This window comes from Halyomorpha halys, unplaced genomic scaffold (genome assembly GCF_000696795.3).
Source record: "Halyomorpha halys isolate HHAL.00 unplaced genomic scaffold, Hhal_1.1 Scaffold1169.1, whole genome shotgun sequence".
Taxonomy (NCBI): Eukaryota; Metazoa; Arthropoda; class Insecta; order Hemiptera; family Pentatomidae; genus Halyomorpha; species Halyomorpha halys.
The window spans coordinates 70,482-89,535 of NW_027116596.1; the positions used below are offsets into that span (position 1 = coordinate 70,482).

Consider the following 19,054-nt stretch of genomic DNA (forward strand, 5'->3'; position numbering starts at 1 on the left):
ACCATATTTCTTCCATTAGAATTAAGCATTTTAAAACATAGCTTATTTGTAAAGATTACATCATTCCAAAGTTCGTTGTGTTTCTTAGTAAAATAGTTAACGAGAAGTAACCTTTTTCTTTGATTGACGGAAGAATTGTTTCAGGTTACTCTTAAGTGATAACCATATTTTCACTTCACTTTTGCTAAAATTACTTTTTAAATTACTTTATTTCACTTTAAATTGTACATGTTACTCCTGTTATCTTCACTATTACTATTATCAGTGTAGATAAATTATTATTTTCACGATATATAAAAAACTACAGTTATCATTGTCTAATTATTTTTCTTATTTATTTATTTTATTCTTATTATTATTATTTTTTATTTATTTATTTTTAATATTCTCTATTTACTTTTACTTATTATTAGTTACTTCTTTTACAATCATTGTTATTATATCCTATATTGTAATAACTACCCTAACTATATTTTCTTCAGTATATACTCGTATTATCAGTAACAATATGTATCATTCTAATTTTACTTAGTTATTCCTAAATTAGAAAATTATTATAGTTATTAGTACTAGATGATGGTTGGGGGTGTGGTCAAATGAAACACAAATAAGTTTGTGTAACTTATTTGTGTTTCATTTTACCGCAACCCCAACCATCATCTAGTACGTCATCCACGGTCAACTATTTCTCATAATTATAATAGTAATTATTATTATTATCATATTTCTGTATCTTCCTCTTATTATTTTTCGTCATATTTTTATGACTACTTCCTCTATACGCGACGTATTTGAAATAGAAATATAATCGTTTAACGGCTGGCTACCTCACCTCCACGCTATTGTCACCTTTTGTTCAACCTTTCGCTTTGAACAGGTAGGTGGTCCTGATTTGTTTTTTGCTCATTTATTGTAATTTAATATCATTATTATTGTTTTTATTTATATTTATTTTTTCAAGACGTTTATTTAATCTCTACTTTCTTCATTTTTTTTGTTTTATATACTTTTTAAATGTACATTTTACGTATTTTTCCAAATTTGTATTCTTACCATTGTTACTTTTTTTTCATTCTTATCATTGATTATTCAGGTTTATTTTGTATTAATATTATTTTATGTCTTCCTTCCTTTTATATAAATAAAAGGAAGTAAAATTTTATTTGTAATTTCTCATCACTTTATTTTTACATATATATCCTAGCTCAAATTACCTTATTGTAGTAATATTCTTAGTTTTTTTGTATCTTTTAGCCCTGCAAAGTGGGACGAAACGTCGGAAATTAAATAATTATAAACTATTTGTTGTTTTTTTTACCGCAACCCTGACTATCTTCTTATATTTAAGTTTTACGGTCAACTATATCATATACAACCATATTTTCTTTTAACCTGACAAACAGTTGAAACATTTCTTGTGCTTACTGAAGTTCTGCAAAATTAACCACAACGCTTAGTCACTCATTTGAATTTTATTTTAAGAAGGGATTTGTAGATAGTTACATTAATGTGGAAAATACATCTATACCGGGGCTCCGGGAGCGTGGCTAAGCTCCCCACGTTTTGCTTAGGTGAGTAGTTATATGTAGTTCGTGAACGATCTAGTTCAAAGGAACTACTTAGTTCAATCGGTCTTTTTGTGATCTATTGTTCCGTAGTTCCTTTTGCTTGTGAACTCAAAACCGTCGAACTAAGTTGGAACTAGTGAATTACGAGGATTCGTTAATTCATTTCCCATTTTAGTTCAATCGCGCATCTAGCTAGTTCATCCCGTGTCTATTATTAAATTAACTGCTTTGTTGACCAAAATTGTCACTGTTTTTCTGATTTGATATGTGGGATGGTTTGAGTAATAATTTAATATTGTGTTTATGAGTCCATCTTGCGCTTATTTCAAGATCTTCAATGTCTAAATAGTTTAATATATTTTCTTTTGTTCACATTATTGACGAAATTATAAACAATTATTAGTACATTTTTAATAATGTCCTATTGATAAAATCGTAAAATTGTCACTTGGACTTCTTTGCCTCTCACCCATTCAGTCCAAGGTGGACAATGATTAAAACAATGTACAATAACAAAGCATTTAATTGTATGAATAATTATGAATTATATTATAATTTAATAGAATAGTGCAATATAAATTAGGTCAATATAAAAGTCTGATTTTAGTCAGTATGATTTTCTTAGTTAATTTTACCTTTGTTATGCTTGTTAATTGCTTCATTATCTTAGGATATTTTTGGCCATGCAAATGGGAGCATCTTTAATCAAAATTTTATAATATTTTGCATGCAACTCTTGCTTGATAGTGTTTTTCGCTAAGAGCTAACCTAGAAATATTCTGAATTCATTTTATTTTTGGTGCTATGTTTTATTATTGAAGAATGAGATCTGGAAGCCGTCCATTATTTAATTAGAATCACCAACAAACTTTATATTAAGGTGGCTGATACTTTCCTCTGAGTAATAGCGTGATGCTATGTATCTTAAAACCTTATACAATAATATAAAGCCTGTATAGAAAAAAAAACGCAATTTTTAAAAATGGGTCTGGTTGTTCATGAAATTAGCGCGTTCAGCTAAAGAAAACAGAAAAAGTATCTTCAGTTTTTTATGTTCGCAAAAGAACTTTCATGGCGTTGTCATGGTTACTGATTAATACAACTTGTGATGGTTCTTGCCCACAACTACTTATTGCATTACTTTCATGGTGAAATGTATTATCAAACCATTAAATGTGTTAGTTTTGAACTTTAATACCCACAATGTCTTACAGAGACCTGAGAAGTATACTTTCAAGTTGTAAAATTAAATTAAGCATGATTAAAAAATTGTTACCATTTTACTTTCTTTGTCCCAGATTTTACTGAAATGATACGATCCTTAGGATTCATTAGAATGGTATCCATGGAAAACTTCAGAACACCTAATTTCAACTTAGTAGCCGATATACTAATCTGGTTAATAAAAAGATTTGATCCAGAAGCAAATATACATGAGGTTTACACTTCAGAACAAGATAGAGTTCTTCTCATAAGATCTGCAGCTGAGTTCATGGTACTACATACTAAAAAGAATTTTTAATCTATAAATTGTGTGATATTTTGTTCCTTAAGAATATATAGCCTATACATTCTTATGTTTTTTCAGGCACTGAGAGCTAATTTAATTTTAAATACTAAACGCTTATACCAGGCAGATGGTTTCTCTGTTAAAGAATTATTAAAAATCACCAATCTTCTTTACCAAGCTCAAAAAGCCAATATTGATGATGAACAAAGTTTAAATAGGATTGCTACTGATATGATTGACATTAATTCACATGTGTGTAATGTATGAATTGAATGTTAGTTTTAGTTTTTTTTATAGGTTTGGCAATGTGACCTCTCTTATAGTAAGCTGTCCATTTTAATAATTCCCTCCCCTAATTTTTGATCGGGCTCTATTGCTATTATCTTGATTTAATAGAGAATTTAAATAATCTTGCCCTCTTCTGATGTAAGAATCCTTTCATCAAATATGACTCATTATAGTGTAACTAAAGTATGGTGGAATATAATTTATGTATAAGAAGTAGTTACTTATAATCCAACACTAAAATTTTAACTCTGAGCAAACTTTTTTTTTTAAAAACATTAAAAGATATCTATTGCATAAAAAGAACACTACTAATTTAATACTGTTCTTTTATTATAAAACAACTCCATATTCCCTTCTAAGGCTGGAATCAATTAATATCAACTAATTACATATATCCTGTAATAACTGATTCATGAAATTTATGCTTTAGACAAAACTGAATATGTTCATTTCCTTTCTCCCTGATTCTTGAATTTATAAAAACATTATGAGTTATATTTAAAAGAAAAAAATTTGGTTTTTACAGCAGACATTGACATTCTGTGTACATTTTAACTCAACTCTACTGCTGGTTTTAGTTCTTTTGGAAGACTATCAAGTTGCCTTTACAAGGTGTTCTTTACTGATTGACTAATTCTACTCCAATATCCTAGGATTACGTTATAAAACTTATTAAAATATTTAATAGTAAAATCTTTAATTCCACTTGCCTGCATGGGAGTTCAAGCACAGCAGTGTCTATAGGAAGAAGCTCTAGTGAAATTTGTCTTGTTAAAGATTAGTCATTTGTTCCATATAAAAACAGATAGATGCAGTACTCCTACACTCCTGGTAAATTGATATCAAGTTTCTACCAGTCCAAACTTATATGATTTCTCTTTCCCATGAATTTTGTTGTTAGTATTGCATCTATTGAATACCTATCCACTCTGAGGTGTTGTTAATGTATTTGGAATGAAATAGTTTTGCTTCAATTGCAAAATAGACCAGACTTTCTGTTGAGGAAAAAACAATTATACAGACTAAACCATCAATATCCTATGTGAAGGTAACAAGGGGCCAGATTTTATTATGGCTGTTGAAAGAATGAAAACTGAGTTAATGTGTACAGTGAAAGCTAGTTTAACTTCATTAACACTTCTTGTTTGGCTGCTGAACCCCCAGTAAAATTATTTTGTTTCTAATAATAATTTAACCAATTCGTTTTCAAAAATCTTCATAATTTGTTGGATTCTTTTAGAAATTATGCATTTAGCAAATATATCAATTTTGTAGTAGACAGTTGCTATACTAGTGTCTATAGAAGTATTTGTAATTTCTCTTTTTCTTATGAATTTTATCTAAGCCTTACTATTAACATCAATAAACTAAGATTAATAGTTCTAGTACGCCTAGATAAAGGAAAAACTCCAGCATTTACCTCTATAGAAATAAATTTTAATTTGATTCCAGTTACTCCTGTAAGCCTCGTACTTTGAATGAACCTAATGATGATTTAATTCATAACATTTTTTTGTTTATTCATTTTTGCCAAAATGTTTCAATTTACTTTTGATTCATTTAGAAATTTCTAGTGTTTTGTAGTTGTTTTTCCCTTTTATAAAATATTTGAACTATCAGCAATTTATTGACAGTTGATTTTATTTTTATTTTCTATTGTTCTTCATCCCTACCTAAAGAAATGTTTATAGATTGCATTTTTAGTTGTTTTAAATAATATTATTTTAGTATCTTTGTATATTTGAAAATTACAAGTAGTCTTTTCTTTTGTACACAAAGATTTTTCTTTTTTATCCATTCTTTCTTAATTATTTTTATCTTGTTATTTACTAGGCCATCCCTCCTCCATGTGCCTCTAGACCAGCAGTCTCCAAAATTTTCACTACGGCACCCTTTTTGGGCTAAAAAAATTTGGAGCTCTGAGAAATTACTAATTGTTTAATTTTCTTACATATTTTTTTATCCTTAGTGTATATATTTTTTAGTAATTTACTAAATTGAATCTGAATTTATTGTTTTCAAAAAATGTTATATAAAAGTGACACTATGAATTACTTATGACTTTGGCATAGTATTAATTGCATTTTCTTTTTAAATTATCTCAAAATGAAATACTATGCCAAAGTCATAAGTAATTCATAGTGTCACTTTTATATAACATTTTTTGAAAACAATAAATTCAGATTCAATTTAGTAAATTACTAAAAAATATATACACTAAGGATAAAAAAATATGTAAGAAAATTAAACAATTAGTAATTTCTCAGAGCTCCAAATTTTTTTAGCCCAAAAAGGGTGCCGTAGCGAAAATTTTGGAGACTGCTGGTCTAGAGGCACATGGAGGAGGGATGGCCTAGTAAATAACAAGATAAAAATAATTAAGAAAGAATGGAAAAAAAAGAAAAATCTTTGTGTACAAAAGAAAAGACTACTTGTAATTTTCAAATATACAAAGATACTAAAATAATATTATTTAAAACAACTAAAAATACAATCTATAAACATTTCTTTAGGTAGGGATGAAGAACAATAGAAAATAAAAATAAAATCAACTGTCAATAAATTGCTGATAGTTCAAATATTTTATAAAAGGGAAAAACAACTACAAAACACTAGAAATTTCTAAATGAATCAAAAGTAAATTGAAACATTTTGGCAAAAATGAATAAACAAAAAAATGTTATGAATTAAATCATCATTAGGTTCATTCAAAGTACGAGGCTTACAGGAGTAACTGGAATCAAATTAAAATTTATTTCTATAGAGGTAAATGCTGGAGTTTTTCCTTTATCTAGGCGTACTAGAACTATTAATCTTAGTTTATTGATGTTAATAGTAAGGCTTAGATAAAATTCATAAGAAAAAGAGAAACTACAAATACTTCTATAGACACTAGTATAGCAACTGTTCACTACAAAATTGATATATTTGCTAAATGCATAATTTCTAAAAGAATCCACAAATTATGAAGATTTTTTTCTGTAATAAATGTTTAGTTCCAATGGAAACTAGATAGTTTCTTTTAAGTTCTATCACTCAATTAAATGGCATGTTAAAGCTGCTTAATTCCAGCTATCTGGAATATAACAACCTGGGTAAGCAGTGTACCAGTTTCGCATCCCCTTTAAAATTTTAAGTTGTAAATGAGGTTTTGTTGCACATTATACCTAAAAGCTGTTATGTGAATTGATAAGGATTTTATATAACAATGAACTTAACTTTCAAGGACTTCTTAAATACTAATTTTTTTTCTATAATAATCTTAAAACATTAGATAGAAGAGTTGAAGTCATCAAGACAACTTGCAACCCAAGTTACTACAAAAGGTGCCACTATCTATGAAAGTTTAGGAAAAGAAGTTGAACTAAAAGTATGTTTTCAAATCATCAACATAGAATTTCACTTATTTTCCCTGGTCTTAATGAAATGTTATTTTTTCAGGAAGAAAGGTATCAAAGTGTTAATAATTTTCTTGAGTTCAGTAAAGTCGAAAAGGCTTTAAAAGAGACAATTTTTTCTTCAAAACAGAACATAGAGAATACAAAAGGATTCATAGAAAATGTGGCTGCTACAGAAAGCAGTTTAGATTCTAAAATTGAAAAAAAAAAGAGTGAATTAGAAAGGAACCAGAAAAGACTTCAGACTTTAAAGAAAGTGAGGTGATTATTGTTACATTAAAGTCAGGTTAACATTTTTATCCTTAATGGGAACTGTATCATGGTTTTATTTAATATTTTAGAAAGAATGCAATTTTCAATAAATTACATCTGTAAAAGTTTTGAAAGCTTGGTTAACTTTCCTTATTAACATAATTTCATTTTTATTAAAAGATATAAAGTAAATTGTCTTAATTAAATAAAAATTAAACTAATAAAATTTAGTCAAGTTCGATTCAGGACTAAAACTTCTGAGAATTTTTCTTTCTTTAATAGCAATCATTAAAAATATTTAATTTTCATTCCATTTTGACAAATATCGTTGCAGTAGTGTAAAGTTCTGATAAAACAAATAGAGTTAATACAGATTCCTATCAAACTTAACTGACAGTAATATCTAATGAAATAAAAATTAGTATTTTCCACTGATCAAAGATAAAAAAAAGTAGTAATCATATGGACTACATGTCATGCTAGATTAATTAAAAAAAAAAGAACATTGGATGGCTTGTTGAAATCAGAAATTCTTATTGGTTCCTCAGTAGACTCTAAAATTATTTATAGCAGAACCCCACAGAGCTGCATTACGGGTATATTTTTTTAATCATTAAAATAAACTAGGATATTTGCAAAATTAATCTGCTCAATGTTCCTTCTTTATTTTTTCTTAAAATTTTTTTCTCCATTAACTCTACAGACCTTGTAGATCTTAGGGCGCCCGAACCGCCTTCTCCATACTTGCCTCTTTTGGGCTACTGCTTTGCAGTTTTCTGCTAGCAGCTCTTTGGCATCTTTGTTGATTCTGTCTATCCATCTGGTTTTTGGCCTCCCTTGTGGTCTCTTGCCTGCTATAAAAGCATACATTGTTATGCATTTTTTATTAGAAATTACCATTCAGTGTTGGGTAATATAGCAAACCATATACGTCCATGAACTCTAAAAATGGCCATCATTTGGAAATAGGATGCAATAAAAATGAAGGAAAATTATTTTGGAATTTCCAGGACATCAAAGAATGCACCTACAGAGTACCAATTTTACCATATTTTTGAAGAAATCAAGCATTCAATACTAGACTACTTGACTTGGTCTGTACTTTGCTGCCTTAATATGTTATATTAAAGCCAAAAAATGACCTCATTGAAAATTCTTTCAAACAGCTGGGAAAAGCAAATTTTTGCAATAAGTTTTAATTATTATTTATAAAAAATAATGTGGTTCAAGTTTGTCCTTCAACTTTTTTATTAATATTATAAAATAAAATAAAACCCACTAGAAATGAACAAATACAATAAAGTTGTCTGTAACAAATATTTAACTTGAAACAATATGAAATATAGTAATTTAGATGATAAAGTAGCTCTTCTGGACTTATATACTAAGTGGCAACAGCAATAGGAGAATAAAAACACTACCTGTATTTTTTATAACATTCTCATGGCAGTGGTCTGGATTTTAAATCCATTCAACTGTAACTATCCTAAAGTTCACTCAATTGTCATAAAGAAATCTCAGTTTACCGGTATTTGCCTGTATGATTCTTTATTATTTAATATATGCTTCAAAATTTCAGACCAGCATTTCTAGAAGAATTTGAAAAGTTGGAAGTCGAATTACAAATGCTCTATAAGGATTATATTAATAGAACCAGGTGTTTATCATATTTAGAACAGGCTCAAGAAGAAAATGCTACTGCTGAACAAGAAAGAATGTTTAAAAGACAGGTATGCGATTGGGTTTTTCAATTATGTTTTTACTTTCTTCATTACCTAGGTAAATTGAGTATTGTGATTGAGTCAAATTTTTTATGTGGTGTTCAACAGATCTATCCATTTTAGGTATCTAAGGTATCAATGTGCAATATAGATTTAAAATTTTAGACTATCTTAATAAGTTATAAAACATTGTTAATTAAAAAAAATTCTAATATTCCTGATTCTATATCTCTTTTGGGATATCAGTTAAAAATGTAAAAATTCAACACACGACACATAATAGGGCTCATTATCATAAAATACCATTATAAATTCAACCCTAATTGACTTTCTTATTACCTAGGTAAAAAGAGTATTGTGATCGAGTAAAATTTTTGATGTACAGTTTTCAACAGATTTATCCATTTTAGATCTCCAACTAAAAAAAAAAATTGTTGGACATTGGTCAGTCCCGTATGTCTGTGCCATGATTATATCTTATATCTGCCTAATGCTCTCAAGAATCAAAGGTTGCTAATATAAAAAAAATATGACAAAAATCTATCAGAAACATCATTTTGGTGTTCAACAACATCTAACCTCACGTTGCACATATCTCCCAATAGCTCGATGAAATGTACTGAAGAACATTTGAATACCCACCATATTTTCCAGCTTTATTGCCCTGTGACTTTCACAATTTCGAACAATGTAAGAGCTTTTCAATTCTATGCATCATTGAAACAGTATTTTATCAATGATGCAGGGGTTGAGTTTGTGTCCAATAGGTTCAAAGAGAATCCCTATCTTTTTTTCAGAGAATGAATAAAAAAAAGTAAAATTTGATGACAACAATTTTTCAATCAGAAGAATTCTATGCAGAAAACCGATACATTTTTGTTATACATTTTTAAAGATAAAATTTCTGTTTATATTTTAACGACCTTTTTGTAGTATATACCTAGTCAGAAATTTATTATGTTTATTTATAATAAAAATTATAATTAAAGAGAGAAACTCGTAAAATGATGGAGGAATTGCAGTTAGAAGATGCAAGAAAGTTAATGGAAGATGATGAAAGCCTAGATGTTCTAGCTGACAATGGAACACAGAAAGCGGTTGGACGGTTAAGAACTGCCACAGCATCTAGTGAGTTTTTTATTTTTTATTTTTGGATAAATTAAATCAGTTTTGATGATGGGATAAAAGGCATTATTGTAATACAAAAACTTTTGATTTCATTTTCTTTGATTCATAACAATTAAATGACCAAATGATTTAATTAAGGAGAAAAACTTATAAATGAACAGCCTCTAATTACAATCTTAGTTATTTTGTTAAGCATAAATATTGAATATTTGGAAAATGCTCTCTGATGATCTATTTTCTCATAGTAACATTGATACATTGATGTTATTGAAAAAAAAATTTACTTATAAAGCCATACATATCTTGATTCAGTACCAAACATCGAAATAATCTCCCTTATTATTAATAAATTATATAGTTTCTATTTTTAGTCTCGTTATTATTTTTACTACATTTTTTGTTTTTAATGCAATTTGTCTAGATGATATATTACATAGATGAACCACGTTATCTTTAATTCCTAAATTATTGAAATATCTTTAAAAACCCAATATTAAGTAGATAGCCATGACAAAAGGCTCATCTCTGAAAGCCTCTATATCCAATTAGAACCTTCTTCTGTCAATTTAAAAACCAACAAGAACAACTTATCATAAGCATATTTACAAATAGTTAATTTATTAAAAAAGTAATTTTCACATTTTCATTTTTTTCAATTTTATTTTATTTTTTTTTTTTTTGATTCATTTCATTTTTTCCGCCAACTTTTTAACGTATTATTTCCCTTATAAACTTTTTCTTACACATTTGTCGTTCCCCCTCTTATATATGTTTCTTCTTTTTAACTGTTGTTAAATACCCATGGCACTGTCATCTTCCGGTACTTCGTTATTCGGTAATTTGTTCGTTCGTATATATTTTTAACTCTTCCAAGCAGTCTTAACTATGGAACGAGAAGGAAAAATACCGCAACCGACAGGGTCCCTCATTACAGATCATGACTTAGATTGATCAGTTTGCTCGAACAAATTACATCAGATTAAACGTCTTACGTTCACAGGCGAGGAAAAATTAAAACAAAAATCGAAAATTATTACAGATTGCTTAGAGTTTTATGACGGCATGAAGGCCCAATTAGAAGAATCGAAATCGAGTGAAATCTCTACAGCTCACAAGGGTTCAGAAAGTAAACAAGAGACGACAATCGTAAAAGTATGTCAGATTCCCGTTAAAGACTGGGGTATAACATTTTGTGGGGATGGACATGGCCTTAGTTTTACCACATTTTTGGAACAAGCCTCAGAATTAAAGGCTTCTCGGAATACATCAACAATAGAACTGTTCGAGTCAGCGTATGAGGTGGTTGGCGAAGGAATCGCTCCATCAGGAATAAGAGGAGAAACATCTTTAACTGGTGAATAACGGCAGCGCCTGGAAAATCTCATTCATAAATGGAAAACTTTTAAATATGGAAAACTGTGGCGTATATGTGACGTGGAACATTATATCGATACGGGTAATCAAAGGCCCATTAAACAAAGGTATTCTCCAGTCTCTCCATTCGTCCAATCGGTTATAAATAAAGAACTAGACCAGATGTTAGAGGATGGTGTAGTTGTACCAAGCAACAGTCCCTGGTCGTCGTCTGTGGTAATGGTGAAGAAGTCAGATGAATCACAAAGGTTTTGCGTTGACTACCGACAACTGAACAAAGTTACGAAACGGGACGCTTACCCATTACCCTATATAAGCGATACACTAGATAATCTAAAAGGAGCCAAATATTTATCTACTATAGATATTAAATCAGCCTACTGGCAGGTGCCGTTAAAAGAGAGCAGCCGTGAAAAAACTGCATTTACAGTCCCAGGAAGAGGCCTATTTCACTTTTTAAGGATGCCCTTTGGTCTCCATAACGCTCCTGCAACATGGCAATGCCTAATAGACCAAATTTTAAAACCAGACCTTGATCGTTATGTATTTGTCTATCTCGATGATATTATAATAATATCTCCGGATTTTGAGAAACACCTACTGATATTGGAAGAAGTTTTAGGACGCCTCGCTGAGGCTAACCTTGTCACTAACTGGGATAAATGCCTCTTTTGTCGAGAAAAATTGAAATGCCTTGGCTATGTAGTTAGACTTCACATAGATCTAGAAAAGGTATCAGCGATAATGAACTACCCAAAGCCCAATAATGTGAAAGGAGTTCGCAGGTTCATTGGAATATCTTCCTGGTATAGAAGGTTTGCATCGGATATTTCACCATTGACTGAACTCACGAAAAAGAGAATTAAATGGAACTGGGGAGAACGACAGGAAAAGGCTTTTAACGACGTTAAGGAGATACTGCTGTCAGCACCACTCTTAACTTGTCCATATTTCAATCTTCCGCTTGTATTACAAACGGACGCATCTAATTCGGGACTGGGAGCAATTCTATCCCAAGTCGGACTTGATGGAGAAAAACCTATTGCTTATGCAACCCGAGGATTGACTGCCGCCGATAAGAAGTACTCAACGACTGTGTTGGAACGTCTGGCAGTAATATGGGCTATTGAAAAATTCAGACCATATTTAGAAGGAATGGAGTTTACGGTCGTAACAGATCACATGGCTTTGAAGTAGATTCATAGCTTAAAAGAACCAAATGGTCGACTTGCACGATGGTCTGTGGAATTGCAGCAATATCATTTTTCCGTTAGACATAACCCGGAAAACTTCATAGCTGATGCTCTTTCTAGGTCTTTGAAAGATGCTGGGGAGATAGCAGACATCACTATAAGGAATGATGGTGATAAACCAGATGGATGGTACATCGGTATGATCACAAAAATTGTGAAGCAGCCAGAGTCCTATCCGGAGTGGACCATATACAATGGTATCCTCATGAAGAGAGTGGTCGACAGGAACGACATTCTCGGGGAAGACAGACCCTGGAAGATTGTGGTCCCCAAATCAAAGAGAAGAGACCTTCTCATGGACTATCATGCCAGCCCCATATCAGGTCACCTAGGTTCGCATAAAACATTACGGAGGCTGAAGGAAAAATATTATTGGCCAGGCATGAATTCGGATGTTAGACGCTACGTGGTAAGAGGCCAAACTTGTTTGGAAACCAAACCAAGTCAGAAGAAGCCAGCAGGTTTAATGGGGCAACAGAAAGTTGCAGAATATCCGTGGCAAATAAGTGCAGACTTGATGGGCCCCTTACCGTTGTCGACGAAGCAAAACAGGTTCATACTTTGTATTACAGATTATTTTTCGAAATACTCCATCTTAGTCCCTTTGAGACAAGCTACAAGCAGACTCGTGGTGAAACACATAGAAGAACAAGTATTTCTCATGATCGGAGTACCTCAAATAATAATCTGTGATAACGGGGTCCAATTCAAAAGTAGAGAATTTAAAACCTTGATGGAGCAATATAAGGTTACTACATGGTTTACGGCTTATTACCATCCGCAAGCCAATCCAACAGAAAGGGTTAACAGAGTGATAAAAAGTATGCTGACCTCATACGTCAAGGATAACCATAGGACCTGGGACAAAGAGTTACCAAAAGTAGCTTTTGCTCAGAAGACGGCAGTACACGAATCTACTGGTTTTACACCGACATATATAAACCATGGCTGGGAAAGTGGAAATGACCATGGAGTAGACGACGGTAGGCCAAAAGAGCTAGGTTTCGATAGACAAAAGCACTTATCCAAGATGCAAAAAATGTCTGAACTCTTTGAAGCTTGAAGTTTTGTTTTTCAAAATTATGGTGTTTTACTTCAATAGACGGTCATTAACACTAGAAGTGGAGACATAGTGGAGTGCGTAGCAGCGAATCTTCAGCACGTCCTGCATAGGAGAGTGACCGGAAAGGAAATATCGGACAACTTTATGTTCGGCCAGGAGTACGCCCAAGGACTACGTGGGGTTTGAACTAAATTTTATTTTGTTTTTATTTTATACTCTTTTGGATAATAATGTAAATATAGTTATTAAGGGTAAGTCAACCTATAAGTTTTAATTGTTTTATTAACTGATAAGAATTCTTTTTTTTTTCCTTTTTCATTCTCTATATATACATATATATATATATTTCTTCTTATTATTAAACTTTTGTACATATAGTTTTGCTGTTCTTTCTCTGCTTTCAACTTGTTAATTTACTTACGTTTTTTTTTTTTTTTTTGTTCTCGGAATATAACGATAATTCAACAGGTGGGTAGGTAACACCCCTAGGTTTTCTGTTATCTATATGTAAAGGTATTCGCCTGTGGTCACAATTAAACAATTGTTTATATAGTGGTATATTTTAGCTATATTGTGGGCATAATGCTTCGGGGTTTTCGTTATTTCCAAGAAAAAATAACGTGGCGCCTAACGAGTAATTTATTCTTTATTGTTTTGTTCTTTTGCGATTATATTTATTTTCCTTTAACTCACCCCCTTCTCCGCTGAGCGTGGGCAACTATAAACGATAAACATATAACTAAGGATAAATCAAAATTTGCGGTTATACTATTCATTTCTTATGGTATACTTTACTTATATTTTGCCTCTTTATCAATTATTATTGTTACATATATTTTGTTCCTCTCAATTTTCTTTTTCTTTCCATATTTCAATTTTTAAATTATTAACACTAATGTGTTCATACTCCTTTGCATTATATAACTTCATTTTTATTTCATTTCCTTAATTATGTTATTTTACCCACTTTTTCAATTACCTATGTATACATTTTATTTCCCGCTTCTCTCATCACTTCATTTTATTAATTCTATTTTGAAAAATTATTCATTTTATGTTATTCTGTTTATACTTTCTTTTTTATTTTCTACACTTACTGTGGTTGTTATCTTGTTCTGTTCTTAGTCCTGAAGAAGGCTAGAAACTCTAGCCGAAACAAACGTTGGCACAATAAAATAGGTTACACCAACTTATTTGTATTTCTCTTTGACCTCACCCCAACCATCTTCTCCTCATAAAGTAGATAGATATCCTGTAATTTTCTATTTTTTTTTTTTTTTTTACAGGAGCCCGTCTTACAACGGGGCGAAAAAGGGTTTATGGAGGAATGAATGCTGAAGAAGACAGTAACAGTTTAGATTCTGATTCAGAGTTCTTTTTAGATGATGTTGATGGTGAAGATTCATCTATCCTTGGGAGTAATGATGATTTAAAAGGAATAGCTTCTGAATCAAAATCTGAACAAAGTGATGATGATTTCTGAGAATATTTTGGTTTAGTTACAAAAATATAGGTTATTTTTTCAATAAAATACAAATTTTAATTTATTTTATAATTTTGTATTAAGCCAAGCTTATTTATACTCATAATAATACATTTTCATATTTTAGGATAAATTTATGGATTAAGTTATTAAGCCAAGCTAAAACTTTCCCCATTTCAAACGTAATTACTAAAAACTTTGTTAGTAGTTTCACATAATTTTTAATAATTCAAGTATTCAGTTCCAGAGGAAAGTAACTAAGATTTGGTTTTCTAGATCATAAACTAAGGAATATTTTGGCCGAAATTTGGAGATTAATTTGAAAATGGTTAAACATGTTTCAAACAGGGCTCCTCCCATAGATTTTATTCTCAAATGAAGAATCAAATTTATAGAAAAACAAAAATTATAAAATTTATTCTTGAACCTTGTAATATTATGTACCCAATATTTTATTGGTGAGGGAGCTACTTTTATATATAGTGTTTTCCTATCTATGATTAAAAAAAGAAATCATAATTAATCAGATCTCTCTTAGTGCCTCAAAGAGGTATGTACATCAAAATAAGCTGAATATAGACCTAATATATTTTATTTTATAAGTACTATTTTTTCATCATTTAAAAAAAATGTTATAAATTAGACACCACCATTTTTTATTTAATCTTGTTTAAAAGTGGTTCTGCACAAGGAAAAATAAAATAAGTTTTGTGATAATGAGCCATGTCAGCTTTTTCACATGGAAAAGATCATGACTACCAGTAAAAAAACTATGAACACAATACGAAATTCCTCCAAAATAATTTAAGCATCATAGTTTGTTTCAAATCACAACATATAAAACTTGATAGTCAATATAGTCAAATCATCTGTACATTATTAATACACCATATTTCAGACTCAATAAATGCATCCTATTTCTGGAACCCATGCGAGTCATTTCATACACGATGATACTTAAGTTATGCCGAAACCGAGGACCTTTAGATACAGAGGAAGTGGCTAGTTCCGAAAACCAAAATTTATTTTTTTTTGACTTCTGCAATTTCACACATGTGACACAATTTAGTGCAAATTTCTGAAAACAGTCATGGTGAACAGTATATTACAGGACCCAATCCTGAATTTATTCCGGAAAAAACCCACCTGAAGCAGTTCAACCATTGACAACTGAGGGAATTGAGTCACTTTCTGAATGGAGGTGACCAGCTGATAGACAGAATAAGAACAAAAACTGCCGATAATCTGGTATCTAAAGTGGACTCTCGTGCTGTAGAAGAATTCAAGAGAGCAGTACAGGATTTAGGACTTATTATAAATAATGAAAAGACGAAATATATGAAAACCTCTAGACATACTGGGGAGAGAAGAGATATTGTGGATGTGGGGGAAAACATGTTTCACAGCTGCAGTACTTTCAAGTACCTGAGAGGAGTTGTGACGGAGAACAATAATTTAGAAGTAGAAATTAAGGGCAGAATGGTAACAGGAACAAAATGTTTCTATGCCCTGCAAAAAGCTCTCCGATACAAAAGTCTTTCCAGGAAAGCAAAGCTTTTGTTGTACAAAACTATAATTAGACCAGTGGTAATGTACGTTAGCGAGACCTGGATTCTAACCAAGGAAAATAGAAGAGCTCTTCTAGTTTGGGAGAGAAGAGTCCTAAGAAAGATCTTTGGAGCCGTTAAAGAGGAGCACAGGTGGAGAATCAGAAGCAATGACGAAATAAAGGAATTGTATGAAGAGCCTGATATCCTCTGTGCTCTTAAGAAGAGCAGGCTAATATGGTTGGGATATGTGGAAAGGATGGACCCCTGCAGGCTACCTAAAAGGATGCTAAATGGGGCAGACCCAGGCGTCGGTGGCTGGACGATTTGAGAGGAATGGGAGTTGAAAATTGGAGGAGTCTCGCTGGAGACCGCGAGGCATGGGAAAGAGTGGTGGCAGAGGCCCAGGTCCTACAAGGACTGTAGCGCCCAACAGTGAGTGAGTGAGTGAGTAAAGTGGACTCAGAAGCATCTAGGGCAGTAGAAATTTGTAGGGTGAAGAGGTCCATCCTCAACCAAATACAGGCAGACGAAGATATACCCTGGGATACAGTGGAAAGATTGAAAAAGGGCTTCGGAGGGGGAGGGGAGGAGTAGGCCACAAAAGAGGACATTTTGATGACAGGACATCTTGGTCACAGGAAGGTGAGATAGGAGAACGTCCCGTGGCATACACTAATGGACGATTCGCAGAAGCACGTTACAGCGCCTTAAAATGAAACTACTGGGAATCGTGTGGGCAATATGTTGTGGAATTTAGGGAGAGTTTTATAAATAAAGGCAACGAGGGTGTGTTTTCACCAACAGACATTTAGGACACAGGGACGCCAAGCTGTCCCATGCCAGAGCAGTGTCGCCATCTACTGTTTTATTTTACAATCCACAAAATAAAACCTATTTTATTTGCATTTTTTAAATATTCATGTAATAGACGAGAGAGAAGAATTGGTGATGGCGGCGCATGCGCGGGATGTATCGGGTAGGGAGGGAGAGAAAAATCATATGTTCCGCCGTCGGTTGTTTTTTAAAGGAATGGACATTGATGTAAAGCTAGTGGATTTTTTGGTTTTCTCTGTGAGCTGAGTTATGTTTAAAAACTGTATATTGAGAAGTGATCTTTCTCTCTCTCTGCCACGACCAGCTGAGCACAAGTACTAAACCTTTGGACATAGATATCAATCGTATGTATTTTAATTGTAGGTTAGATTATAAGTTAGTAATAAGTACATAGATATAATTAGGATAAGTTAGAATAGGGCCTTTAGTTAGTTAAGATTGTTCTTTTAATTTTACAATTAGGTTAAGTAAATCTGTATTGAATAAACATAAAAAATAAACACATGTTTCTTATAGTGGATATGTGAGTTAAAAAATTATTAATTAACCTTGTAATTTGAATACATTACACTGGTGACAGGTAAAAGGGGTGTTAGAACTCGTTAATAAAATTAGATTATATTCAGATTCGAAGAGGCATTAAATTTAGACAAACACACTTCACTTACCATTACAGTCTAATAAGTTAGTTACCATGGAAGTAGAACTAAACGAATTAAAAGCCGAAATGGAAGGTTTAAAATTGGAGATGAAATCTTTGAATGAGTTTTCAGACATCGGTAAGTGAAAATATTGTAAAAAAAGAATTAGGCTTGCAAAATTTGATACAACCCTGGGGAGGATTAGATAATGAAGATGATGTTGAGACGTTTTTGCAACATGTCGATCTTGTTGCTGATACGGGAAATTGGACTGAACAGGAAAAGGTTTTGATTTGTCGTTCAAAATTAACCGGAACTGCAAAGGCATGTGTTGCATCTTATCCGGAATTACTAAAACCCACCGCTCGGTTTGATCAGATGGTAACAATACTGCGAAAGCGCTTCCAGGGATCTATTACATCCGAGCAGCGATTATTAGAGTTAAGCTCCGTCGAACAACTTCCGGGGGAGGGGGTTCGTGATTATGCCGACAAATGTCGGAGGTTAGGAGAGCTGGCAACTCCTAAGTTATCTTCAGTTGAAGAAGCTAGCTGGGTAAGAAGTAATTATGAAAAAATCATTATGGCTGCATTTATAAAGGGCCTTCAGTCAGAAATTAGGCAGCAATTACAGTTTGAACCTCCTTCTTCATTTGAAGAGGCCATAAATAAGGCGTCAAGAGTCAGTGAAGCGCTCTCAGGTGTTGTGATGGTAAAAGATGTGTGGGCAATCCGCAGATGTGTCCGCAATCCGGGGGGATCCCAATCCGAAGGAATTCTGATAGCCGGTTGGATCTAAGATTTACAGAGAAAAATAGGAAATGTTATCGGTGTAATGAATCAGGGCACTTCGCTAAAGAGTGTCCTCGAAAAAGGCCAGCCAGAGCACAAAGGGAGAGACAGTTTATTCGATCTGATAATAGAGGTATTTGCTTTGTATGCGGATCGACGGATCACTTTGCAAGAGGCTGCCCTAGACGTGCTACCTTAGC

General features: G+C 32.1%; 1 protein-coding gene across 1 annotated transcript; it reads left to right on the forward strand.

The window, feature by feature from the left end:
* The first annotated feature begins 1,642 nt into the window (after nucleotides 1-1,642).
* Nucleotides 1,643-15,102, forward strand: Cluap1 (clusterin associated protein 1). The gene is made up of 8 exons (XM_014433216.3): nucleotides 1,643-2,793; nucleotides 2,867-3,063; nucleotides 3,157-3,330; nucleotides 6,641-6,736; nucleotides 6,808-7,025; nucleotides 8,596-8,746; nucleotides 9,727-9,865; nucleotides 14,842-15,102. Exons 1-8 carry the CDS (start codon nucleotides 2,772-2,774, stop codon nucleotides 15,036-15,038), a joined length of 1,194 nt encoding a protein of 397 aa, XP_014288702.1. The 5' UTR covers nucleotides 1,643-2,771; the 3' UTR covers nucleotides 15,039-15,102.
* The last annotated feature ends 3,952 nt before the right edge of the window (nucleotides 15,103-19,054 follow it).